The sequence below is a fragment of the Urocitellus parryii genome, chromosome 5 (assembly GCF_045843805.1).
Source record: "Urocitellus parryii isolate mUroPar1 chromosome 5, mUroPar1.hap1, whole genome shotgun sequence".
In the NCBI taxonomy this organism is placed as follows: domain Eukaryota; kingdom Metazoa; phylum Chordata; class Mammalia; order Rodentia; family Sciuridae; genus Urocitellus; species Urocitellus parryii.
In genome coordinates, this window is record NC_135535.1 from 100,191,203 (window position 1) to 100,218,644 (window position 27,442).

A 27,442-nucleotide genomic window follows, 5' to 3' on the forward strand; every position below is an offset into this window, starting at 1 on the left:
GGCTCCACATTGCTTAATTTATGTTATTCTTTATCACCTTTTCTTTTATCCCTAGAGTTCACATGCTTCTCATACATCCTTGAACTATGTAGCCCCAGTGATCTTTCTGTCCCAGATGCCCCTTTTCACTCACGGTGACAACAATGGAAGCCGTTGTGAAGCTCAGGGTGTTGAAGGAAATGTTGGCCAAACCATGCTCATTTGTAGTAAAACTGGAAACTAAGTTGTTCACACTGGCAGTTATGTTTTGATTGGGGATTGGCTGATTCTTCTCATCAACTAGAAGAACCTAGAAATATGAAAGTAGTAGTTATGTTACGTAGGAGTGACATCTTTTACTCTTTTGACTTGTTCAGGTCTTCACTTGTTGGTCACTTCCTACCTTTTACCAAAGATCTTAGAGTCTGCAATCAAGATGTGTTTCCTGAGCTCCAAACTTTGATATTTATTTTTAATATTTCTTTATTCTTGTGATTTTTGAAAATCTAAATGGTAGCTTATTTTATTATTATTTTAATTGAAAAGCAATAGCTGTATATATTTCTGAGACATAATGTAATGTCTCAGAAATATATACATCACCTTATTTTCTTATTATATTTTATAGTGAGACATTTAAAATTTACTATTTTTTATAAATGCAATATGATTGGCTATAGAACCTCTGCTGTGAAATCGATCTTAAAATCTTTTTAATATTTCTATTTGGATATTTTTATTTGAGACTATTCAAAAGTGGAACCGTGAAGTTACTTTCCCAAATTTTCTCCAGCTCCAGTGTTTTCCCGCCTGGTTTTCAACAGCTTTCTATGTAGTCTGCACTCTGCCCTCTTGCTGCTTCCTCATTGCTCCAAATCATTCTCTATACAGCATGAACTTACCTGATCATGGTGAGTACCTTAAAACCTTCAGTCACTTCTCAATCTGAAATTCTTGCCATATCCTTGAAGGCTCTCAAAGATTTGATGTGGCTTCCCTACAACTATTTGGTGAATTCAGTCACACTGTCTACCTTGTAGTTCTTTGTTCCTGAAACTATTTCACACCTTGGGCCTAGGCCAGTCTCCTATTTCTGGACAGGTCATTCTCATCCTTCAAGTTTTCTCATAATCTTCTCTCTATCTGAAATGGCCTGGCCAGACTATATCTATATAGTTCCTAATTTCTTTCCCATTTGATGGATGAAATATTGGAATGAATGAGGAAGATGTCAAATCACAAATTCAGATATAAAATTCGAAATATAAAATGAGGAAATTGGCTGTAAGCTGTCAATTAAAAGATAAGTTAGTACAAAAGCAACTTTTAAAATCCTCAGGAACTTACATATCTTATATAAAAGAAAATTAATAGTTTATTGAATTGGAATATCCATCCTAAAATTTACCATTGTTGACATTATTGATATTGAACTTTGAAGCTCAAAATAACTTTTTAAAAATATCAGTAATAAAAAAATTATCTAGATGAAAGATTATTGCTATAGTTTGGATGTTAAATATCACTCAAATGCCTATAGTTACAGGTTTTGTCTCCTGGGTGTTACTATTGGGAAGTTGTGGAATCTTTGTTGATGGGGGTGGCTAGTGGGAGGTACTTAGAAAATTGGGGGTACATCCCTGAAAGAGATTGTGGCACTTCAGCATATTTTTCTCTTTTTCTCCCTCCCCTGCTTCTCTTCCCCTCTCTCCCTTCTGGTTATGAGGGGAGCAGTTTCTCTCTGCTATGTGTTCCCATCATGTACTGCCTCACCACAAGGTCTGAAGCAATGGGGCCAATCAATCATGTACTGAGACTTCTAAAACTGTGAGCCAAAATAAACATTTTTCTCTTTGTAAGCTAATTATGTCAAGTATTTTGTCATAGTAAAAGTGATTGACATAATTACCTTTTTATTTTTCCTATGGAAAATTATATTTTAAAAATATTATTTACAAAGAGACTATCAAAGAGAATTACACAGGAAATGCATTAGAGTTATGTTTGAAATTTAATTGATAAAATCATGCTTTGTTTCCCTGCATTTTGTGCTATTTGCTTTTCAAATTTGTGGGACGCCATTCTCACACGTGATCGGGTGCCTCCCGTTGAGGGTCTGAGGCACTTTGGCAAATGTCGAAGTTTTTCCCGTCCCTCTCCTGATGAGAGAGCCCATCCGTGTGGGGGTGTGCCTGACCACTGACCCCGGGGACCCAATCGCTGACCCTGACCTTGGAGTGCAGCCCCCCCTCAACCTTCATTGGATGGAATTCTCCCCTGAATCTCTGGTTCCCTAATAAAAGGCTACTCCCCGGCGTGCTCGCTCTCTCTCTCCTGCTAGCCCTGAGTAATCCTTGCTGCCCTGCTGGGCGGCTAGAGGAGCGAACCAGAGAGGGGAGCCGTCTCGGACCTAGCAATAGAATTAAGGTAATTGAGTCTTGTGTTTTTATTTCGATCTCGTCTAACTAACTTTATGCCTAGAACCTCATTAATGAAACCACTGCGCAGGCCGCGTGGTAGATTTGGCGCCCACGAGGGGGGCATTCTAGATTAGTTAGATTGAGTGGGAGCCGGCTATAAAGATAAGGAAAAAAAAGATATAAGGATAGGAAAAAGGAAATAAAGAAATAAAGGAAAAAGATAAAGATAAAGGAAGAGGTGACATTGGGTCACAAAAGTACCTGGAGTTATTGAAGGAAAGAGAGGTTAAATTAATTAAAATGGGAAATTCAACTTCTACTGATAAGGAAATGTACCTGACTATTTTAGACAGTATAATTAATCAGAAAGGGAAACAGATAAAGAAAACTCAGTTATTACAATTTTTAAAGATTGTAGGTGAATATTGTCCTTGGTTTTGTGAACAGGAATCTCCAAATTTACTTACTTGGGAGAAATTAGGAAGGAAGTTACAGAGAGTTTGTATTTCTAATGAATTACCTGGAGGCATTGAAAATATACAGAAAACATGGACAGCTCTAGAAGTTTGTCTTTTTGAATATATGGGCCAGAGTTCGTGGCCCCCTGAGGACCTTTTAAAAGGCATTCAACGAGCTGTTAGGTCTATTCAAATGGAGAATCAGCCTGAGGCTAAGTTAATTCCCTTTCCCTTAAGCCGTTTAAAAACAAAGGCACTAGGGGCCAAGCCAAAGGTTAAAAATGTGGACTTTAGCTCACAGGATCAGACTAACCCACAGGCCGATTGTACAGAGCAACATCATAAAGGAGAAACCTCCCAGATCCTAGAAGGCCCTCCGGAAAAGATAGATGATCTTGCTAGAGAGGAAAATACGGAAGAGACTCCTAGAGGGGCTCAGGGTTCTTCTCAACCACGTGGTGTAGAAACCCAAATTCAAAATGGCGATAGTTCAGATTCGGACCATGACTCACAGTCTGAAGAGGAAGAATCAGATATTGAAATTCAGGACTTAGAGAGAAATTTCAATAGGCTGCGTTTAACACCGCCTGCCCAAGCTATTCAAATTCGGCCGGTACCTGCTAGAAGGACCAAATTTAACAGGTATGCTAAATTAAAAATGACTCTTCTTACCCCAGTCCAGCAAGGTATTAAGAAGGCTCAAGAAATGGGGGAGGATACTAGTGGTTTTTACCTTTTTCCAGTTTTTGAACAAACTGATGAACAAGATCAGAGAGTAAGAGTTCATACTGTAATTCCATTTAAAACTATTAAAGAATTAAAAAGTGCATGTGAGACGTATGGTCCAAATTCCCCTTTTGTTCAGAGTCTGATAGAAAATATTTGTTCACAACCCCTTCCTCCTAGCGATTGGATTTTTATAGCCAGATCTTGTCTGAGTGGGGGAGATTACTTAATCTGGAAAACCTATTGGAGTGATTTCTGTAATGAACAAGCAGAGAGAAACAGAAGGCAGGGCCTAGAAACGCCAGTAACGATGTTTTTAGGGACTGAAGATTTTGCAGCTTTAGAAAGGCAATTAAATTATGATTTTGCAGTATACAATCAGATAACTGACTGTGCAAAGCGTGCTTGGAAACAGATCGTCCCCAAGGACCAGTCCAATTTAGTCCTTACCAAAATCAGACAAGGTGCCAATGAAACTTATTCAGATTTCGTAGCCCGATTATATCAGGCTGCCAACAGATCCATAGGGGACCCAGGAGCAAGCGAATTTATAGTCAGGCAATTGGCTTTTGAGAACGCTAATAAAATTTGTCAAGATGTCCTCAGACCGCATCGTAAAAAAGGAACTGTTTCTGAGTTTATTCGCCTGTGTTCTGATTTAGATCCCACACAGTTGCAAGCAGTGACTTTAGCGGCTGCGTTAAAAGAGACCTTGGGGCCAAAAAATTTAGGTCAAAAGTCCCGCGGTAGATGTTACGTTTGTGGTAGAAACAATCATTTTGCCCGGGAGTGTCGCATGCGCGGCTTTAAGTTCAGAGCTCCATTTTCTAACAATGATAGATATTACAGGACTCAACGCCACGCGGTGGATTCAGATGGCGCGGATGAGCCCGCCTTCTCGCCGCCGGCATTTCCGCCTAGCCGGAACACAAACTTCCGGTCGGCCCGCCCCCGGGACGAAAGTGAGGAAGTAGGTGGTCGCGCAATGTGACGTCATCGCGCCGACCATGGGGGTCGCCATCTTTGATTTTACCGGAGCGGAACAAACAGTTTCCGTACAAGCCCCTAATGATTTTCAAGGCTTTTAAGAGATATTAATTGGCTAAGGCCATCCTTAAAACTAACTACTTCTGAGTTAAGTCCTTTATTTCAGATATTACAAGGAAATCCTTCTCCAACCTCTCCACGTCAGCTAACTTTGGAAGCTAAGGCAGCCTTAAGGAAAGTTGAAGTTGCAATTAAAAATGCACAGCTTACTAGAATAGATCCTAAAGAAATAGTGTATTTATTAATATTTCCAACTGAGCATACCCCAACAGGAGCCATATGGCAAAGATTAGGAGTTATTGAGTGGATTTATTTATCCCACTCTCCTCAAAAAACATTAATTCCTTTTCATGATTCTATAGCTCAATTAGTAATTAAAGGTAGAACTAGGATTTTACAATTAATTGGATCTGAGCCTGATATCATAATTATTCCATTTTCTGCTCAACAAACTAACTGGCTTTTTCAAACTTCTAACTATTGGCAAATAGCTTTTGCTGATTTCCCTGGACAGATAGATAGCCATTATCCTCGTGATAAGATTGTACAATTTACATCATTAACATCACTAATTTTTCCAAAAATTGTACGAGCTTATCCAATAGAGGGAGCTTTATCAGTGTTCACAGATGGTTCTAACTCAGGTAAGGCAGGTTTTTTCAGTCATGTTCACACAGAGGTGATACAAACTTCTTATACTTCTGCCCAAAGAGCAGAGCTTCAAGCTCTGATCTGTGCCTTAGATTACTTTTCAAATGAGCCTATTAATATTTATTCTGACAGCTTATATGCAGTCGGAGTTACCAAAAATATTGAAACTTCAATGATTGGGTTTACTTCATCACAGGAGTTATTTGAATTATTTCATAATTTACAAAAGACAGTGCTAATGCGAAAGTACCCATGTTTCATAGGACACATTCGAGCCCATACTAATCTTCCTGGACCTCTAGTTTCAGGTAATGACAAAATTGATAAGTTAGTAGCTTTTTGTCAACAGATGTCTTCATATGACTGTGCACTAGCTTCCCATTCCTTGCACCATCAAAATGTTTCTGGCCTACGTAAAAAATTTAGTATTACCAGAGAACAAGCTCGTCAGATTGTAAGCCAATGCCCAAAGTGTGTTATTCACACTCCATCTCTGCCATCAGGGGTAAATCCCCGTGGATTAAAACCAAATCAGATATGGCAGATGGATGTAACTCATATTCCTCAATTTGGTAAGCAATGTTATGTACATGTCATAGTGGACACTTATTCTAGATTTATTTTTGCCACAGCACGTACTAAGGAAAATGCTCAACATGTAATTTCTCATTGCTTAGCAGCTTTTTCCGTTTTAGGGTGCCCTATGCAGATTAAAACAGATAATGCTCCAGCTTACGTAAGCTCTTCTTTTCAACAATTTTGCCAAGAGTTTAAAATTAATCATAAAACAGGAATTCCTTATAACCCCCAAGGTCAAGCCATTGTGGAACGAGCTCATTTATCTATTAAGCTTCAATTACAAAAATTAAAAGGGGGGAATAGGATTGTGACTCCCCAAAATAGCCTTAATCATGCCTTGTTTGTTTTAAATTTTTTAAACTGTGATGCAGAAGGTCACACTGCTGCTGAGAGACAAATGTCTCCTTCAGTAACAGGCCCCTTAGGCAGAGTTCTGTGGAAAGACTTACAGACTGGTCAGTGGAAGGGTCCAGATCCGGTAATAATGTGGGGAAAAGGCCATGCTTGTATCTTCCCAGAAGGTGCTTTCCATCCTATTTGGGTGCCTGAACGTGCTATCAGACATGGAGGAGATAGAACCCAGACTCAAGCGACTGAGGATCGACCCAGAGGAGCCACTACCCAGAAGGAGGAGATTTCGGAAAAGGATGAAGAAAGACCAGATTGAACCAGTCGAAAAGCTGATTTCGTGGAAAGACGTAAAGAAGCTAACAACCCAGGCTTCCCAAATACTTCGACGCCTAGGAAAGAACAGGACCCCAGTCTTGATGGTAGCGACAGTAATTGCCCTACTGGGCTGTCAGGTAAAAGGGAATCAAGTAGACACTTATTGGACATATTTCCCAGATCCACCCCTGGTACACCCAGCTGTGTGGACTGGAGAATCTATTCCAGTATTTACTAATGACTCATTCATGATGGGAGGATTTACAGATACTCATATTACTCCCAATCATGTGACTAGATTTAATTATTCTGGCTACAGTGCCCAATTACCTTTGTGTTGGTCATATGATAAACATGCTGGCTGTCTGAAAGTATCATTTGAAGAAAAGACAGCGATTGATAAACCTAGATTGACAAATAATTCTATTTATGGGGACTTAAAACCTAATACTAGATCAGTAATTAAAATGGGACTTTCCCATAACAAGCCAGTCATTTCTGCAAAACCTCCACGGATACCCCACTGTCCAAATAGTTCTATAATTGAGATCGGCACCTTTCCTAAATGGATGGATTGTGTAAATGCCTTTCCTGTACAACATAAGGTGTCTAAAGATAGTGGGTATATTTTAGACTGGTCTCCAAAGATTGATAAAAGACAATTACGAAGAAATTCTGCTATGACACCTGCAGGATTTGTTAGTAATATTTTGACTTATAGTGAAGGAGGTATTCAAAAAGATATTTGGCGTTTAATTGCTGCCTCAGAGTATTTACATTTTACAGATAAGCCTTTACCAAAATTTGTCGGCAAGAACTGTAAAGAGGGATCTTGCTATGGCTTAAGAGCTTGTGTCCAATCTCCTTATGTTTTAATTATTGGAAATGTAAAAGTTAAATGGATAGATGACAGATATATTATTACTTGTAATAAGTGCAACCTAACCAACTGTATTACTAGGTATAATGGAGGAAAAGGAGTGCTAATACTTCATCAGCCCTCTTTTGTTTTATTACCTGCTAATATTTCAGAGCCATGGTATGCTGATGCTGGTTTACAAGTCTTGCAGCAAATTCATGCTCAGCTAACAAGACCTAAACGTGCTATTGGAGTCATAATTGTTGGTGTCTTAGCACTGGTCTCATTTATTGCCTCAACTGTCTCTGCGTCTCTGACGTTGTCTCAAAATATTCAGCATGCAAAATTTCTTAATAATTTAGCTCAAAATACTTCCAAGGCTCTGCGTAATCAAGTAAATATTGATGAAAGGATTGAAACTAAATTAAACGCCTTAGAGGCGACTGTTATAGACATAGGTAATGAACTTTCAGCCTTAAAATTTAAGGAGAGGCTTAAATGCCATGCTAATTATAAGTATGTATGTGTTACAGCTGCCAAGTACAATGCTTCTCTCTGGGATTGGGAGAAAGTTAAAAACCATTTATTAGGTATTTGGCAAGATAGTAATAATAGCTTGGATATTCTGGAACTTCATCACCATATCCAAGACATTCAAAATAATAGAGCTGATTTTTCAGATCCTTCTTCTTTGGCTAACCAAATTTTGAAGGAGTTAAATGGATTTAACCCTGGAAATATTCTTAAACACTCCGCTTGGTACATTATTGGATTATTCTCTTTGCTGTTAATTCTCTTTTGTATTGTAACTATAGGATGGAGAGTCTTCCAATCAAGAATCCAGGAACTCCAGAGAATAAACCGCCGCCTCATTTTTAAGACAAAAAAGGGGGAATATGTGGGACGCCATTCTCACACGTGATCGGGTGCCTCCCGTTGAGGGTCTGAGGCACTTTGGCAAATGTCGAAGTTTTTCCCGTCCCTCTCCTGATGAGAGAGCCCATCCGTGTGGGGGTGTGCCTGACCACTGACCCCGGGGACCCAATCGCTGACCCTGACCTTGGAGTGCAGCCCCCCCTCAACCTTCATTGGATGGAATTCTCCCCTGAATCTCTGGTTCCCTAATAAAAGGCTACTCCCCGGCGTGCTCGCTCTCTCTCTCCTGCTAGCCCTGAGTAATCCTTGCTGCCCTGCTGGGCGGCTAGAGGAGCGAACCAGAGAGGGGAGCCGTCTCGGACCTAGCAATAGAATTAAGGTAATTGAGTCTTGTGTTTTTATTTCGATCTCGTCTAACTAACTTTATGCCTAGAACCTCATTAATAGCAGGCCGCGTGGTAGACAAATTTATTTGCCATAATTTTTTATTCTGAATTTTATTTTTCTTATAAATATTGACTTTTTGTTTTAAATTTGTTTTCTTAAAAGCCTCATGTCTGAAATTAAGATATATTGAAAAGATAATTTTACCTGTCCCTGAAAAGGAAGTCCAAGTCTGTAATGTGAATTCACTTTAGTAAATTTCAGTTTGCTCAAGGTATTTGTGATTTCACTTGATCCATAACCAGTTAATTCTAATCCTAAAAAAGAAAAAAAGTGAAGTTGAACAGTTCTATGTATTCCAAATTCACCTTCTAGTTTCACCTTATCTTCACTCCATCATAACAAAATACCATCTATATTCTCTTATTTATTCCAGAATTTCTCACACATACACTATAAAAGCTATTTGAGAAGAAATTTGATGTTAGCTCCATTTTCATATAAAACATAGTTAGCATCCACAATCCCTAATTCTGGTTTTGCAAGTAACCTCTCTCATACATCCTTGCTTTTTCTTTCAACTTTGTGCTTACAATTAGATCATTCACATTCACATTGGCCTTAAAATATGTTTTTATTTCTATCACAAATACTTTCCCGGAAAGACTTCCTTTTCATTGCATGGCTTGTCCAAAGTATACCCAACATCTGGTACTCTTCCATTCAGTGAAGAATTATCTGTGCCTTTTTCTATCATCTAAGTCATCATGTTATCAAAGTCTAAGTGGTCCATGACTTGACCCCATATAGATTACTTGCCTCAGATTCATCATATGTGAACCATTGGTAGTACTTCATACAGCAGTACCTTTGTGATATGTCTTTCCCAAGGCTTCTAAGAAATTCTGCACTTTTATTCTCCCCTATCCCCAGATCTTATGATTTTATTATATACTATTGTGTAATCTCCTAATGCAGTTGTTTTTCTTCTTGGGATCCTCTTTGTCCGGTATGTATCCTAAATTTAGCAATGCTAAATAACTCACTTTCAGAAAGTACTGCACTCATTTTCAGGATATGGATACAGAAGGTGTGGCTTCAGATTTATATTTCTCACCCCTGTTCTGATGGCTTTCTTTATAAAGATTAAAATTATTATTGGCACAATGTATCCACTTCAACTTAATATTATGTATGTAATTAATTCAATTTGACATATTTTCATCACACTAGTTCTTTTACATGTATTCCTTTAATTTTTTTTTTTTTAGCTGTCAATGGACTTTATTTTTTTATTTATATGTGGTATCAAGAATTCAACCCAGTGAGCCATACATGCTAGGCAAGCACTCTACCACGGAGCCACAATCCCACCCCTTACATGTATTCTTTATTGGTTAATGGCATTTCCTTTTCCTAGTCATCCTTTTCCTAGGCCCCGTATTTGGAATCCATTCATGCATTGTTAGTGAAACTGCAAATCAGCTCCAACACTTTGAGAAACAGTGTGGAGATTCCTCAAAGACTAGAACTGGAACCACCTTGTGATGGTTATCCCACTCCTTGCTATTTATCCAAAAGAACTAAAATCTGGGTTCATCTTTTTTGAATCAGTTTCTGGTATATTACATTGTAACACAGTTTTCATTTAGCTTATCTTCTCTGTATCTAATAGAGCTATGTTTTTAAAGTATCAATTTTTAATTCATCTCTTCAAACCTATCTGATAACTAATACTTTTCAGAATGACTTCTAAACTCTTCAGTATATGATTTACTTTCTTCCCCATTTTAGCACTGACCTACATTTTCAGATTCTTCTGAAAATGAATGGGTTCTTCTGAAAATGAACCCATTTTTTCCTACGTTTTTCATGTTGCCCTGACCATCCAATCTTTCAAAATATTAGACATCCTATTCAAATAATTTAATATGATTTTTTATCTTATAAAGATTTCTTCTAGCTTTATATCAGGATTAATTATTTCTTTTCATACCCTTTTGGCCCTTAGTTTTATAATTCTTGTAGAAATTTTATGATCATACACACAAACAAATATAAACACCTTTATTTAAAATTTTAATGCCTTGAGAGCCCTTGTCTTCTTCATAATCTACCGAAACTATAAAATATTTTAAATGGAATGGAAGCTGGGTAAATGTTAATTGAATTAATAAATAATTTAAAAAGAATGCAAACCTGTTGCTTCCTCTCTGATCGTGGCTTCTACTTGTATTCTCATGTCATAGCCCCTTTGTCTCAGTTGAAACACTTTAGTTTTTACCAGTTGTGTGAAACATCCTTTATTGTCTGCCTGAAGAGAAAAGGAAAGAATTCCTGGGTCCTCTGATTTGTTGTCAAAAAGTCATCAGTCTATGAACTTTTTATTGGCTATATAAATACATTTTACAAGTGTTCAGACTAAATTTTTGGGATATAAAGTTTCTTCATTAATCATTGAATTATTCATTGTTAACCTTTGCCTTATCCCTTGTCTTCTGAATAATCCCATTTCTCGCACAGTGAACTTCTTAGAGTTTCCACATGTACCATGATATTTAATAATTCTAGCTTTTGCATGTTTTGCTCCCAAAATGACAACTATCTTTCTTCCATTCTTATCCTTGGCCAAGGGTTGCTACTCCTCATAGCTCAATTCAGGCATACCACATTCTAAGAAGCCTCCGTAACCACCTTCACCTAAATATTGACTATGGATTATACACTCTTAACTGCATTTTCCTGATATCTTGGATATTTAACATATACATTCAGGGACAAGATGAATCCTTCTAATGATCAAGTTTCCAAAAGAAATGTTAGGATTCATGTTTTCATTTTGTACTCATTTACATAAAAATATTTATAGCACAATAAGATTCAATCATGTTAAAATTTATTCACATACAGATGTCCTGAATCACTTTAAAATAAAAATTAATACTAGTCTCCTTGATATAGTAAAGATTTTGGCAGCTATATTCCTCTCTTGTTTATCCTATTTATCTTGATAATCATCATCATACTCTTCATCCTGGCCTCTCATTTGATTTCTGCAGCTTTGATAAATAACTTTCATTGTTTTTACCCTTGCAGCACTCACTGTCCTTGTCATACCCTAGACTTTTACATACTTTTCCTGTGAATCAGTAATTTATGAATTCCATTTTGTCAATGCAACATATTCAACTTTCAGCTGTTTCTTTAATTATTCTTAATAAACATCTTCTCTGATGTAAGTGGGACCTCCAATCTGTTGTCCTTCTAGGTGGTCCTCTCCTGAACCTTGTTTTTACTTAACACTCTTCATAAGCAGTTTGGATCCATGACACATCATTCAATTCTCATACCAGCCAAATTCTTAGCACCTGCCACATTATTCTGTTATCTGTTGGACAAATGTCAAATTTGGATATTTGCTTATCTTTTCATACTTTTTATTTGCATGATTGCTCTTGGAAGAAAATTATAAAATTGGCCAAACAAATAGGACAATAAATTCATGAGCCCAACACTCCTAACACTGCCTGCCTTAAAAATTTTCCTTATTCCATAATTTTGCTTGTTGATTATTTTGAACATATTCTCTATTGTATTATGTTTATAATCATAACCCATGAGAAAACAAGATTTGGTATTAGTGCTCTGAAGTCACATACCTGTTGACTGAATTCTTCACAGATATTTTGTGAATGTTTGCCATGGCAAGTAGAACGGTATTTGGAATGTTTTCTGCATACATTAATTGTCACCAGACCAGGGACAGGCTTTCCATATGTGTATCTATAATATTAATATGGTCATACAAAAAGTATTTAATATAAATGAAACAGATATTTCTTCACCTGATTTGACCTGTCTGTACATTGTCTTATGCACCTAAATCAATAGTTGTACCTTCCATGGCATTTGCACTCAAGGAGCAATTATTCTGAGAGACTGTGTATTAATTATCTTAGTAAGAACACATTTATGACTTTAAGAGAAATCTGATTGAATCTTTATGAAAGATCTCCAAATGAAAAGTTATAACTTTAGTTTTTCTTAGATCTTTTTTCTCCTTCCATTGAGGTTTTACTCTAACACTGTTCTGTCTCTCACTTTCTCTGCTGTCTGATTATCTAGGTTATAATTCTAGCTTTGACAACACCTGAGTTGATTTAGAACAAAAAATAAAATAAATGTGTGAAAAGAATATATTTCTAAGTCTGCCATAATTCCTAAGTATTTTAAAAGGATGAATGGGGAAGTTAGAAAGTAAGTAGAAGCTATAGATAAAAAATGTGATTTATGAACAGTATCATAATGACTTGATTTACTTTTTGCCACATATGATGGAAGGTTATGATGCAAAGCTCAAATCAATTTATTTTTTTCTCAAAGTGTATTTTATGAACCACCACCATTGAAATTACCTATAATATAGATTGAAATGCCAGATGCTTGAGTATTGCCCCAGGTTTATGGATAGAATCTCTGTAGAGGGGACCAGAGGTGTTCATTTTAATTAAACACCTTCTCAAAATTCTCATGTACCCTCAAGTTTGACTTCTGTAGCTTTTTTGTAGCTGTGAAGTAGGTGAGGCTTAGCCTCAGTGCCCCATTCTTTACTTTTCTATAGTTTTCTCCTCAAAATTCCTATAATTGCTGACAAATATAAATTGCTGGTAACCTGTAGAATTTCAATTAGATTTCAAATCTTATATGTAGATATGGATCAAAAGACTTCCCCTCTGATGAAAATATTTAAAACATCAAGGCTCTTGAAAGGAATGAAAACATGTTACTCATGCTATTTTCAAAAGCAAGTTGAGGATGCTGTAGTACATTAAGGTAATCAGGGAAGAAATAATTATGATATTCATTTTAATTCTATTATGTGCATCTAGGAGTTAAGGTACAGCATTAAGGTACACTATTATATCTAAGTTCCAGTCTTCCATCCATTCTTTACAATAATTCAAACAAGTATTTTTGTCCTTTATGTGTTTTGTTTCCCTCATTGTAAAGTGAGGATAATAATTATCTCTATTATACAGAGTTAGTATAAGAATAAAAATATGCTTAAAACATTATCTGTCACCATTTTAAATGTCCAGTGAATGATGTTATTATTAGTAGAAGTGTCATATACATATATCCCTGCTACTTAGTATAGGAGAGCTGGGGTAACAATTCTCTGAATTAAAATACTTCAAAGTCCAGCAACTTATTTAAAATACACTCTCTTACATATAATATGGAGACAAAGATGAAATAGAAAATGCAACTCACAAGCCACAGACGGATACCTCCAATTCTTCATCTAGAAAAGGAATAGTCTTGGGCATTTTTACTTGGACCTCGAATTTGGGTAAAACTGTTTTGAATAAAAGAGAAAAAGAGGTGAGAGTGGGCCAGAGATTTAAAAATATTAGATTTAAAAATATTAATTCCATTAGTGGAATTTATAACATAGGATCATGTAATTTGACTTCAATTATAGTACAGAGCATGAGGGAAAATACTGACAAGGAGAAGTTGGTCATTACCATGGGCACATTGTACTGTGTTACCCTGGTTGAGCTATATTTCCTGGACTGCTATTCTCTGAGTTTGTACCATATTTCAAAGGTAGAAGGAAGATAGTACCATGAGCCTCTGAAGATCATCACAGTAAGATATGGCAGCAGAGGGACAAATAGATTCCAGTGTGTCCTTAGTCTTTCTCTATGTGCAGCTTTTTTTTACTAAATGTTAGTTTTGCTGATTAACAAAATCCCAGGCCACCACCATTCCCTCAGCTATGGTTCCACTGAACTAATAACTACGCAGAGTGCACAGCCCTTTCTAGGTCCTTCTATAAGTTCCCCAACATGGTACACTCTGGCCACTGAAGATGTTTTCTTCCCAAATTTGAATCAATCCATCCCCATTAAATGTTCAGGTGTGGTTAGCAATATTCTCTGTCAAGTGTTCCTGATACATTCTTATTTTCTAGTCTCTCTCTCTCAGTTGTGTAAGAGGTTATTCCTATAATATAACTTTATTTTGTGATTTTCATGGCAGTTCTGGTGAGCTTTGAGAATTATTTTTTTATAATAAGACCCCTCAGACATGGCATGAAACATTTATCTTTATTAGAAAATCCACATAATTTGTAACTAATTAGATGGGTTCAATGTCTGATTTAGTAATTAGCTGATTGTTAAATTAACTGTTATAATTTAATTGATTACTTAGTTGATGTATAATTTATTTGAGTACTAAATTACTATGATTTCAGGATCATAGTTGATTAGAATACTACAAGTATAAATTAGAAAACTATGAGATAATGCCAAGAAATACCTTCAGTTAAAAGACAGATAAATGTAGGTTAGCAATTAATATTTGAATAGTCACTTGTAATTATTGAAATTTCTCTTGTTTCTTATTGGCTTTATGATTTTGATAAATGACTAATTTTTAGTATTTATATGCTCATTTGTAAAGTGAAGATAATAATTGTATATGCCCCAGAAAGAAGACTGTGGAGAGGATGAAATGAGATAATGCATGACAAGTGCTTAGCAAATACTCAAGTGAACAAAAAAACTTGGTAATTTTCAAAGACTGTTTGCTGGACCTTGCTTGTTCCTGTTATAAATACAGTGTTATACATGCCTTATTCCTGCATAATTCTTACCATATTCTTTCACTTCAAAGGAGTGCTGTATTATTTTCCTAGACTCTTTCACCAGCATGACTTTGTAGAGACCAAGGATGGGCTCTACTGACAGTGGGAAGGAGAGTTGGCTAAGTCCTCTTTGTAGCTTGAAATTTTGCCATTGGAAAATTCGGTTCTTCTTGGGATTCTATAGGTAAAAATATTATGAGTTCATAGAAACAATTGAAATAGATACTTTTGAGTAGAGGGGCAGCTTTTTAGGTAAGAATGACATTGGGTATTAGATGTTAATGGGCTAGCAAATTGGCACTATAACTATTAGTAACATTTTCAGTAGATTTTAGACTGAGAGAAGTAAAATAACTTTATTAGCTCTGAGGTACTGCAGATGGCATTTCATGACATTTCATACTAGTACCTCTTTTGATATTAAATTGCATCATTTCAAGTAATTTGTTCTTTCATTTGTATATAACCCACTTTTCCCAAAGAATTTAAGGTAGACAGGGAAAATAGTGTTTGTTATTTTTGTTAAAGTAGTGATTAGAAGGAGAGAGGTAACTTAATGTAACTCATAATGAGTACTCATTCCAACCTACATGCACAATATATTACCTACCTCAATATAAATGACTGGGAACTGAAAAAAAAGGAAGAAAAAGTAGTATGAGAATGTGATAGTGTTTAGAAAGAGAAAACTGGGAAGTCAACACTGATAAAAGTTATGGATGGGGGAAGAACGTATATTTCTTGTCCAAATAGGAAATGTTCCTTGTTTGGTTCATAGCACTTTATATGTTTAGTTTGGTACGTTCATCTCTTAAGAAGTCATGTCTTCCTTTTTGTGAAATAACATACAATTGAGGAAACTTATTTGGATAAAGATCCAAATAGTAAGTTTATTATTATTTTTAAATGACACTTGTTTTACAGGACTTTTTTTTTTTGTGGTACTGGGGATTGAACCCAGGACCTTGTGCATGCAATTTGCAAGCATTCTACCAACTTCACTATATCCCCAACCTACAAAAGCTTTTTAGGAAGAGAAATCCAATACACTTTTGTTCACTTTAATAAGATTTTTGTTTGTGTGGAAGAATTAAGTGTCTCCTACACTGGTTTCTGGTTTTCCAATAGAACCTAATTTTTGCCTATTTTCCTCAATCCCACCCACAAATATGAGACTCACCGTTTCATTCAATGGGTGAAAATTGATATCCACAGAGACAATGCGGAATCTCACTGAAATACAGAGATTTTTTTCCCCATGAAAACTCCAGTGGGAACCCAGGCTAGAAGTCCTATGATTGCTGAATCAATAATCAAGAAGATCTACTTTCCCCCAAGTGGTCTTTGCTCTTTTGGCTCTTTATACCTGTTTGTCCTGGCTTGTATATGGGTTTGTCTGTCTGGACAAAGACCAGGCTCTCTGCTTTCATTATGTGCATTGGCTTCCTGCTTATGAAATGCTGGGTTGTCCCATCTATCAGAACAGTAATGAATGCTGTGAGAGATGGCAACTCTGGAATCTGCAAAACAGAAATGAGTGAAGAATCTACCCAGACCCACTTCTGAAAGTTTCAGCCTTCATGATTTTCTGTTTTCCTGGTAATTCCCTGAGAATTAGAAAGGAACAAGGTTAAGGTCTACATTTCTTGTCTTATAAGTAGATTATTGCAATTGTGTAACATGACTCTAACAATTTATTGATTTGGTTGACAGGGAAAATATCACTTCAATAAAATGAACTAACTCTTTAATCCAGTCATGTTCATAAAAGAAGTGATATGTTCTCATTTCATTTTCAGTTATTTTTCATAATTAAAATAATTATTATATTTTATTTTCCAAATGTCAATAACAAATTTATTTTATCATTTAGAGTAAGCTAGTCGGATTAAAGATTTAAAACTTTAAATGATAAAAGGCTATGTGGAATAAATCAACAATCAACCACCTGTGAGATTTTAGATAAGTGTCTTGACTTTGATAATTTCAGTATTTATACCAATAATGTCAAGAGTATATTTACATCACAAGTTTATTTTAAGATCAAATGAAATATTATAGCTACTGTTATTTCTTCTTTCTTTTCTTTCTTTCACCTTCTGATGATGAGAGCTGATCCAATCTAAGCTAGGCTAATCAGCACACACTACCAGGTACTCCCAGAAGAAAAGGCCATTCCCCTGTAGCCATTTACCTTTCACTTATAATCACTCACATATGCACTTCATGATGCTGTATGTTTGCTCATTTCTCTCTCTTTCTGAGTGTCTTTGTCTATCTGGAAAAGTTAAATTAGCTTCCTAAGACTTATCTCAAAAGCAATCAAATACTGCATTTGATCTGTTTGTGTTGTGTAAGCATATTCAATACACTTTAATTCTTAGATTCTCATTTGTAACCTACTCCATACTCCTCACTTTCCTTCATTATGCTGTTTTTTTTTTCTTTTTTAAATTTGAGGAATGAGAACATAAAGTCTCAACCCTCTTTCTCTAGCCACTTCCCTCATCCCAGTGGTTGATACTAACAGTGAAGGGGCTGCAGTGGAAGGAGTTCCTGTCTGTCACCAGCTCTGTGAGGAGGTTCCTGCTCTGTGTTCCATACTCCAGATTCACATTCAGTGTCACAGTCTCATTCAGGTGATTAAGGATGACACAGGCCTTTTCAGGAACTCCAGAATAGAGCTGTGATGGGACCAGAACCATGTATTGCCTGTGGAGAAAGGATCAAACAGAGAGAGGTTCAAAAGATGTCAAAATTATTACCATTTTCTAGAAAATCTTCTCTATCATTACCAGTCATAGCATAGAGCCAGATTACCGATATAAACCAGATCTCATGTTGCTCAAAGGCCAACATAAAAGACCATGGGAACTCAGAAAACATCAAATTAAAATTGATATGCATCTCTTATGTTTTAGAAACCTCTACCCTTGGAATATTAGAAAACTATAGGAAAAGAATCTAAGAGTTATCACATATGTTGGATAGAAATTCAAAATTTACATTAATTAATCAACAAGTCACTTTTGAAGGTATTAAAATCCTGTCTACATGTGATCTTGAGTTCCATATGACTTCCACAAATCTCTTTGTTCCAGAAAATACTAGAAAAATAACATTTAACACATGGGAGACACTAAATTGTTTTTGCTTCAGTTTAAGAAGCAATCTTATTTCTTTTCTTTCTTTCACTTTCTGGTGATGAGAGCTGAACCAATCTAAGCTAGGCTAATCAGCACACACTACCAGTTATTCCCAGAAGAAAAGGCCGTTCCCCTGTAGCCATTTCTCTTTCACTTATAGTCACTCACATATGCACTTCATGATGCTGTATGTTTGCTCATTTCTCTCTCTTTCTGAGAGTCTTTGTCTATCTGGAAAACTTAAATTAGCTTCCTAAGTCTTATCTCAAAAACAGTTTCTTTTATGCAGAATTTGGGGATGGCCCTTTTCTTACAGCAGGTCCCTTGAAGAGTTAGGGTTTCTTGGCAGTATTCTCCTAAAATCCTGCAGTGTCTGCTTCTGTTTTGGGGTGGCTATATTTCATTTTCTGTATTACGTCTCTCTCTTTTTCTCTTTTCTGAAGTACTGAAGAAAAGATCTAAATTTTGTTAATCTGGGTATTCCCGAGACCTAATGCCAGACATTAAGATTTGTTGAAAGATTAAGTGAATTGACACACAAATCCTGGCTTGTCTGTCTGTAGGTCCCTCCATCCATGTTGGCAACCCCTCACATGGGGGAAAACACAGACACAGAGCCACTTCACAATGGCCAGAACACTGCTGTCTGCTTATGAGTAATAAAAAAATGTATCTTTTTCTTTTTAAAAATAAGAATACTATATTCTTTCATGAATGATTGACAAATATTGCTGCCTCATGTCTAAGTTTTCTAGAATTGTAATATGTCATTCCACATGAGTGATAACAATTTGCTGACCCTCTCAAGTAGCAGGAAATCAGGAAATTAAAAAGATCAAGAATGAGATAACACCATGGGAAATAAGGACAATAGGATTGGGGGGAAATATTACTTACGGTTTTGCAGTAGCCAAAGCATTTCTGGGAAGAAGCAGAAAAAGTAGAATCAAGACTGGCTTAGGTGATTGATTTCCCTTCATGGTGTAGAGAGGAACAGAAGAGAATGGGAGATGAGCTCTTGATACCTTGAACTCTGATCTTGTTCCTGATTCACTGGTTTTTATTTTACCTGATGAGTAGTGAAGGCTAAATGTCAACCTTCTATTTTTGTAACATATTAACTACTTCAGTATAAAAAAATCAATTCTAGATAATTTCCAAGAACATCAATATTGTTCCATCCACATTTTTAAATTTCCCAAATGTTTGATAGATAGTACTTTAAGGCTGCCACTGGTAGAGCTTATCAATCAGCACTTTAAATTTTTTGGGAAAAACTCAGATGAATTACATGATTTGATGAAATAAATTAATATTCTTGACTTTTAAAAAAAGTATAATAAATGTAAATCTCTATTCCAGATTTTTTCTTGGTTATCCAGAGAGCATCACATTTACTCATTTAAGATTCATCCTCAGTGGGTCCTTTATAAAATAAGGAAATGAAATCTGTCACAGAATTCTAAACAAAAAAAACTTGGAGGCAATTCCTCTAGTTTTTATAAGTTGAACTTTGTTTAAAATACCTATTCTTATATTTGTATTTTTAAATTCACGACACTTTTTAAGTTGAATTTAAAAAAATACCTTTATTTAATTTATTTATTAAAATATCACAATACTGTTATTTTATTTTATTTATTTGTTTTTAAGTGGAGCTGAGGATCGAACCCAGTGCCTCATGCATTCTAGGCAAGCACTCTACCACTGAGCTGTATAGCCTCAGCCCTTATATTTATTTTTTATAAAGAAAATTATGGTTCATTTGGATATAATCACCCATGTAATACAATTTTTAATTTCACTAAACCTCAAGAATACAAAGCCAATTAATTTATTTTATTCTCCAGGAAATAAAATTTATTTGTTGAACATTCATGTTTAACTTTACCTAAGTAAAGATATTTTATCAATTGTGATTCATCATCCTGTTTGCCCTCCAGAGTACATCCGAATGCTGGAATCCATTTGTTACTGAGTTCTCAAAGTAAGAAAGATCCTACTATTATATTAATATAAACAGACATCCCCAAATTGGAGTTTGCATATTTTGAAAAGAGCACTATTTTAAATTATAAAATATGTAAGAAACAGGAATGAGGAATATTTTATTGGGCTCTCCTGTAAATTGGAGCCAGGAAAGTCTTAACGTTGTTTTTTTTTTTTTTTTTTTTTTTTTTTGGTGGTGGTGCTGTAGATGGAACCCAGAGCTCAGCACATGCTAGACAAGATCTACTAGTAAGGTTTATCCCCAGCACCTTGATGTACATTTTAAACTATAATCAGAAAGAGTGACAGAGAAGTGAAGATAATACACATGAGAACATTTGGTCAACTATGAAACTACAGCTATGTAAATTATTATAATGAACACAGGTAAAAAATTCCAAGTTAAGTAGATAAACTTTTCTCAGGAATACTTATACTTTCTGGATACTCATCAAGTCCATATTTGGACTAATGTCAAATGACCAAAGCATATATTTGAAGTAATGCCAAATGACTAAGTATACAAATCCTTTTGTGAATGGTGAAAAATCATCTTCATAGTTTGAACTTCTAAAATGAAAGAATTAACCTGAAATATTATCAAATTTTGATTAGAATTTTAATAAATGTATTTTAAATATTTGATATTATAATGCAAAAGCAGTACTTTTTCAATATTGTCAACTAATGCTCTTATAATCTTATGATCTTCAAACGTTTTTCTTATATTCTCTGAAAGAATTCCATGAAAATAATTTTGTGTAATCTTTCATGCTTACTTGACCACAAAATTATCATATGAGCAAGATGACAAAAGTTGTATCATATAAACTATCATTGAAAAAATAAAAGTGTAATGTTTTCTAAATGTATCCAATGAAATGTAAATATTGCCACAATTTTATACTCAACAGTATATGTTGAAAACTTAAACTTATCTGACCTCCTTACATGTTGAACATTTTATATCATTCTTGTTTTTTTTTAAATCTGTATTTCCATCCTACTTCTGGCAGCCACTTTACTCAAGTATTTTATACCCTATCAAATATTTCTGCAACTAAATATAATAAAAATTATAAAAATGTGTTGTGCATCTGAAGTTCTAAGTAGTAATAAAATATTTCCATATAAAGTTATCTTTGAAATCATCAATTTATTATTAAAATTATAAATTATATTTATTTTAATCCTAAGAAATGTTGTAACACAAGAAATTTTTGTTTGACAATAATTTCTTAATGAAATTAATAAAATATTCCATTTGGCTCTCTCAATGATGTTGAGTATTCTTGGATAGATTTTGCTTATTGCTAGATTGAGAGAGGTTTCAATTGTCTATTCTCTTCCTATTTTTTCGAGTCTATTTCTATTCTATATACTCCTATTTCCTATTACATTATATTTTCTATTATGTTTTATAGGAAATAGAACAATTAAATGTATTCACTTAAAGTGAGATAGAAATAGGGGAAATTCTAACTATGTCATTTAATCATTTAGGCTTCCAAGTTATAAGGCAAAGTTCACATTATAATCATCATTAAAAATTAATTTTAATTATGTTTAAGTTGATAAATTAAATATATCTTCACTAATTTTGTTAAAGCAATTGGAAACCAGGCCAATTGCAAAAGGATTTGAAAATACATCTTTAGAATTATTCTTATTGTTAGTTCTTAGAAATATAAAAATTAAAAAGCTTATCAGTACTTACAAATGGCTACCAATTCCTACTTTCTTATTTAAAGACACAATATACTCAGGAATTTGAGGAAATTGAAATGTCAACTTAAATATTCTCTTGTCAATCTAGAACTTCATAAAATTCTTTAATTTGATCAAATGCATGATTTACACATTTAGCTCATTATATTTATAGAACATTTCTGACAATAGCCTAATTTGCAAAGCCATTGTCAGAATAATGAAATTCAACTTATTTCTGACAGGAAAATATTCATCATTTTAATTCCAATAACTTTAATTTATGTTCTTATGGTACTCTTCCACTTCTCAATTTTATTATAGGGTGAAGATTATTGCTGGATATTTCTTATCTATATGAAGTAAAATATCTCTACTATCTCTTCCCTTGCCCTCTTCTTTACTCTTGTGCAACTCTCAGAGGGAATACAAACACTGAAATGGTTGGAGAAGGAAAGAGGTGCTGTTTTTAAATGAAAAATTGTCATTTCTGCTATTTGCTTTATAATATATGTGTAAAGGAAAAGTGAGTAGAAGAAGTCATTTCTAATGTCATGCTTTTTTCACACCAGAAATAGATTTAAATTAAATAGATACATAAGGCCTCGGATTGGCTGCAGATGCCTTGACTATTAGAGTGTTTATAGATATTAATCTGAAGACTATCCTGCTAAGTGAAATTAGCCGGTCCCAAAAAGACAGAGATCAGAAGTTTTATCTGATTATGTGGAAGCTATCCTATGATAAGGGTAGAGGAAGAATAGAAGCAAGACCTATGGAGTAGACAAAGGGGAATGAGGGAAAGCGGTAAGAAAAGATAGTGGAATTAATCGAATATAACTTTCCTATGTATATATGAATATACCTCAATGAATCTCACCATCATGCATGTCCACAAGAAATTAATTTTAAAAAATAACAATGAGTAGGTGGCAGATATATCTGTAGAGGAAAAGACTAGGGGATGGGGGAGGGAAGTTAAAGAGGAGGTACTGGGGATGGAATTAGAATAAATTATATTCCATGCTTCTATCATTATGTCAAAATGAATTCTACTGAGATATAAACTAAAAGAACTAATAAAAAAGAGTTTATACAATTATCAATGTATTGAAATGTCTTTTTTTGTAAGAGAAAAGTAGTAAGTGTTCATTTCAAGATATATCTAAAATGCATATAACTGAAACAGAATATTCACATATTTTTTAAAAAGCCCACAGTTCATGCTATGATTATATTGTCAACAGTATGATAATGGTAATTATTTTTATATAATTATTACTTACAAAAATCACACAATTATTTATCATGCATAATTTCAAAGATTCCAGAAGTGATGTTGAAATTGAGAACAAATCTGCATCTGAATAAGAGTTTAGACAAATATCAAAGTCAAAGATGAATCTCATGGAATTCCATCAACTGTTACAAATTTGTCAAAAGTATTGGATATGAAGAGTGTCTCACACCCTCCAAGGCTTTAATGAAAAAGATAAAACAAAATCGAAGTTATAAATTCTAGCAGAAAGTAGTTACATAAATAAGAGAATATGTACAAGTGAAAGGGCTGACTTGTAATTGCTGACAATTATATAACAATCAGATCTTTTAAACCATCAAAATAAGACTACTTATAAAAGTGACAAAAGACATCATAACCTTTGGACAGTTAAACTAATGTCATTTCCAAGAGATCTGTGTTTACAGAGCATTGAGCAACTCTAAGAGGCTCGAGGATAAAAAGTGCCTTTGTCATCATAGTGTACATTGGGGGAGGTACAGTTAGACTCGCTCGCATACATAGAATGAAACTGAAGCTCTTATGAACATAGAAAAGACATTAATAACAATAATAATTTTTGTTTGCTTGTTTTTAATACTGGAAATTGAAACCAGGGGCTTTTTACCACTGAATCACATCTCCATCCCTTTTTATATTTTTATTTTGAGAGAGGGTCTTGCTAAGTTGCTTAGGGCCTCAGTAAGTTGCTAAGGCTGGCTTTGAAGTTACAACTCTCCTGCCTCAGCCTCCTGAGCTGCTGGGGTTATAGGAATGCACCACTATTCCTGGATAATAACAATATTTTTAATGAAAAAAGTGGAAATATTTATTGTGATAATTTATCTCTTATTATAGCTTGCTAAATAATTCTCTCTCTCTTTGTGGATACTTTGCTTGTTTGAGAGTAGGCTGGAAAAATCAGGGATTAAATAATAGAACATGTTTTCATCCTTCCTGTATATCCCTGCACAGATTCTCAAAGGCAGGACCAGTGATTAAAAAATATGAGAAATGTGCTATTCTTTGACTCATGTTTAATATTAACACTACATCGGTATTCAGAGATCAGCCCATGCACTTGACATCTGAGATATCATTCTTCTAGCCTGTCTATTCAGGACTGCAGAGGTATTTTCTTCAGCTTGCATCATTAAAAACTGCCATAGTAGCAAATTAATCTTCTCCCCAGCCCAGTTTTCTCTTAAGTAATCAGTGAAAGTTTTGCCCAGGAGAAAGAAAGGTTTGATGCCTGCCCACATGCGCCATGGGACCCCTTGTTCTTACATCCTCCACCTGCTGTCTCTTCTACCTTCTCCACTTCAGCCAATCTGAACTCATTGTCTTTCTCCAGCACTTGAGACCCTTTCCACTTGTTGTAAAGCTTTTGAGCTTTGTGAAACTTCCTCCTGGATTGTTCTTCTACAGATGTTCATATAGCAAACTCATCTCTTTATACATTTGCTCATCTATCAACTTTTCAGTGACTTCTACTTTGACCTTGGATTATAAAATTGCAGTCTATCTCTCATCTTCTGGCACTCTTGATTCCTCTTGCTCTGCTTTTTGTCATAGAACATGTCATTTCTGACATATTATACAATGTGCTTATTATACTTCATACTTATTACCTTGCATTGTGGCAAAGACTTTGTCTTATTTTTTACTTTTCCTTGCCATCAAGAACAATGTCGACTAATAGCAAACAGTCAATAAATATTTGTGGAATAAATGAACAAAAGAATCATGTGACCATGAGACATGACACTTGATTTTCTTTTTCACAAAGTATAGAAAAAGAATAAATAAATTGAATTGTGAGTATATGTTTAACATAGAACAAAACAATAACATTTTAAGGAGAATGAGTTAAGACTTATCCAAGGTAATGAGAATTTAGTCTTTATGCAAATAATCATATTCCAGACTCAATTGCACAGTTTATTATAAGATCACAGGACAATTTCTTCTTATTATTAGTGATATGAACATATACATATGTATCTCTCTATATTTTTTGGCATGTGTGTGTGTACTAGACATGTAAACATAAAATAAAAATATTAGCTAAATGTAATAAAAAAGAAATGCAATTCTCTTTTATATTCTTTTAGTTTACTATTATTTTCTGAGAGAAAATTTATTTAATACAATTTTTAATTTATTTTTTAAAGTTTTTAATTTTTTTTAACTATACATGGGAGTAGAATTTAGTTTATATCATATATACATGGAGTATAACTTACCATTTATGTGGTTGTACAGGCTGTGGAGTTATGATGATCATGTATTGATATATGAACATAGGAAATTATGTCCGATTCATTCTACTGTCTTTTCCATTCCTATGTCCTCTCTTCCCCCAACTCTTCCCTGTCCAATTCAGTGAACTTCCCCTTCCTCTTCCTCCCACCCCTGCCTATTGTGAGTTAGCATCCATATATCAGAGAGGACATTTGGCTTTTGGATTTTTGGTATTGGCTTATTTCACTTAGCACAATAATCTCTAGTTCCATACATTGACCAGCAAATGCCATAATTTCATTCTTCTTTATGGTTGAGTAACATTAAAATGTGTATATATGCCACATTTTCTTCATCCATTCATCTGTTGAAGGGCATTTAGACTGTTTCCATAATTTAGCTGTTGTGATTTTTGCTGCTATAAACATTAATTTGGCTGCATCATTATAGTATGCTGTTTTTAAGTCCTTTGAGTGTAAACTGAGGAGTGGGATAGCTGGATCAAATGGTGGTTCCATTTCAAGTTTTCCAAAGAATCTCCATACTGCTTTCCATATTGGCAGCACCAACTTGCAGTCCCACCAGCAATGTGTGAGTGTGCCCTTTTCCCTACATCCTCGCCAACAATTATTGTTGTTTGTATTCTTAATAGCTGCTATTCTGTCTGGAATGAGATGAAATCTTAGTTTTGATTTGCATTTCTTTAATGCTAGAGATGTTGAACATTTTTTCATGTATTTGTTGATTGATTGTATATCATTTTCTGAGAAGTGACTATTCAGTTTCTTGGCGCATTTATTGATTGGGTTATTTGTTTTCTTGATGTTAAGATTTTTGAGTTCTTTATATATCCTAGATATTAGTGCTCTGACTGATGTGTGTATGGTAAAATTTTGCTCCTATTCTGTAGGCTCTCTATTCACCTCACTGTTTCTTTTGCTGAGGAGAAGCTTTTTAGTTTCAATCTATCCCAATTATTGATTTTTGATTTTATTTCTTGTGTTATAGGAGTCTTCTTAAGAAAGTTGGGGCCTAATCTAACATGATGAAGATTTGGACCTACTTCTCCTTTTATAAGGCATAGGGTCTCTGGTCTAATTCTTAGGTCTTTGATCCACTATGAGTTGAATTTTGTGCATGGTGAGAGATAGAGGTTTAATTTCATTTTGCTATATATGGAGTTTCAGTTTTTCCAGCACCATTTGTTGAAGAAGCTATCTTTTTCCAATATATGTTTTTAGCACCTTTGTCTAGTATGAAATAAATGCATTTAGGTGGGTTTGTCTCTGTGTACAATTGTGTACATTGGTCTACAAGTCTATTTTGGTGCCAATACAATGCTGTTTTTGTTACTATTGCTCTGTAGTATAGTTTAAGGTCTGGTATAGTGATGTCAGCTGCTTCACTCTTCTTGATAAGGATTGCTTTTGCTATTCTGGGTCTCTTATTTTTTTTTCAGATGAATTTCATGACTGCTTTTTCTATTTCTATGAAGAATGTCATTGGGATTTTGATTGGAATTGTGTTAAATCTGTACAGTGCTTTTGGTAGTATGGTCATTTTGACAATATTAATTCTGCCTATTGAAGAACAAAGTAGATCTTTCCATCTTCTAAGATCTTCTTTGATTTTTCTCTTTAGGGTTCTGTAATTTTACTTTTGGAGGTCTTTCACCTCTTTCAATAAGTAATTTTTTTGAGGCTATTGTATATGGGGTAGTTTTCCTAGTTTCTCTTTCAGAGGATTTGTCACTGATATAGAGAAATTCCTTTGA

The 27,442-nt window shown here is 34.7% G+C and overlaps 1 protein-coding gene and 1 long non-coding RNA gene across 3 annotated transcripts in view; one reads left to right on the plus strand and one right to left on the minus strand.

The window, feature by feature from the left end:
• The window catches only part of LOC113176142 (pregnancy zone protein-like), a 53,309-nt gene extending 33,844 nt beyond the window's left edge, over positions 1 to 19,465 (minus strand). For both annotated transcript variants that reach the window (XM_026380554.2, XM_026380553.2), the window contains exons 1-11: positions 19,347 to 19,465; positions 17,832 to 18,015; positions 16,670 to 16,823; positions 16,484 to 16,536; positions 15,914 to 15,934; positions 15,313 to 15,481; positions 13,920 to 14,004; positions 12,305 to 12,428; positions 10,845 to 10,959; positions 8,853 to 8,962; positions 134 to 289 (exon numbers count right to left, since the gene is read on the minus strand). In XM_026380554.2, the coding sequence (XP_026236339.2) occupies positions 134 to 289; positions 8,853 to 8,962; positions 10,845 to 10,959; positions 12,305 to 12,428; positions 13,920 to 14,004; positions 15,313 to 15,481; positions 15,914 to 15,934; positions 16,484 to 16,536; positions 16,670 to 16,823; positions 17,832 to 18,015; positions 19,347 to 19,429 (1,254 nt within the window). In that variant the 5' untranslated portion in view covers positions 19,430 to 19,465. The remainder of the gene's footprint in view (positions 1 to 133; positions 290 to 8,852; positions 8,963 to 10,844; positions 10,960 to 12,304; positions 12,429 to 13,919; positions 14,005 to 15,312; positions 15,482 to 15,913; positions 15,935 to 16,483; positions 16,537 to 16,669; positions 16,824 to 17,831; positions 18,016 to 19,346) is intronic.
• LOC144254864 (uncharacterized) lies at positions 3,331 to 8,495 on the plus strand. The gene is made up of 3 exons (XR_013343618.1): positions 3,331 to 3,499; positions 6,358 to 6,663; positions 8,201 to 8,495. It is a non-coding gene; the product is annotated as an uncharacterized LOC144254864 (long non-coding RNA).
• Positions 19,466 to 27,442: the final 7,977 nt, after the last annotated feature.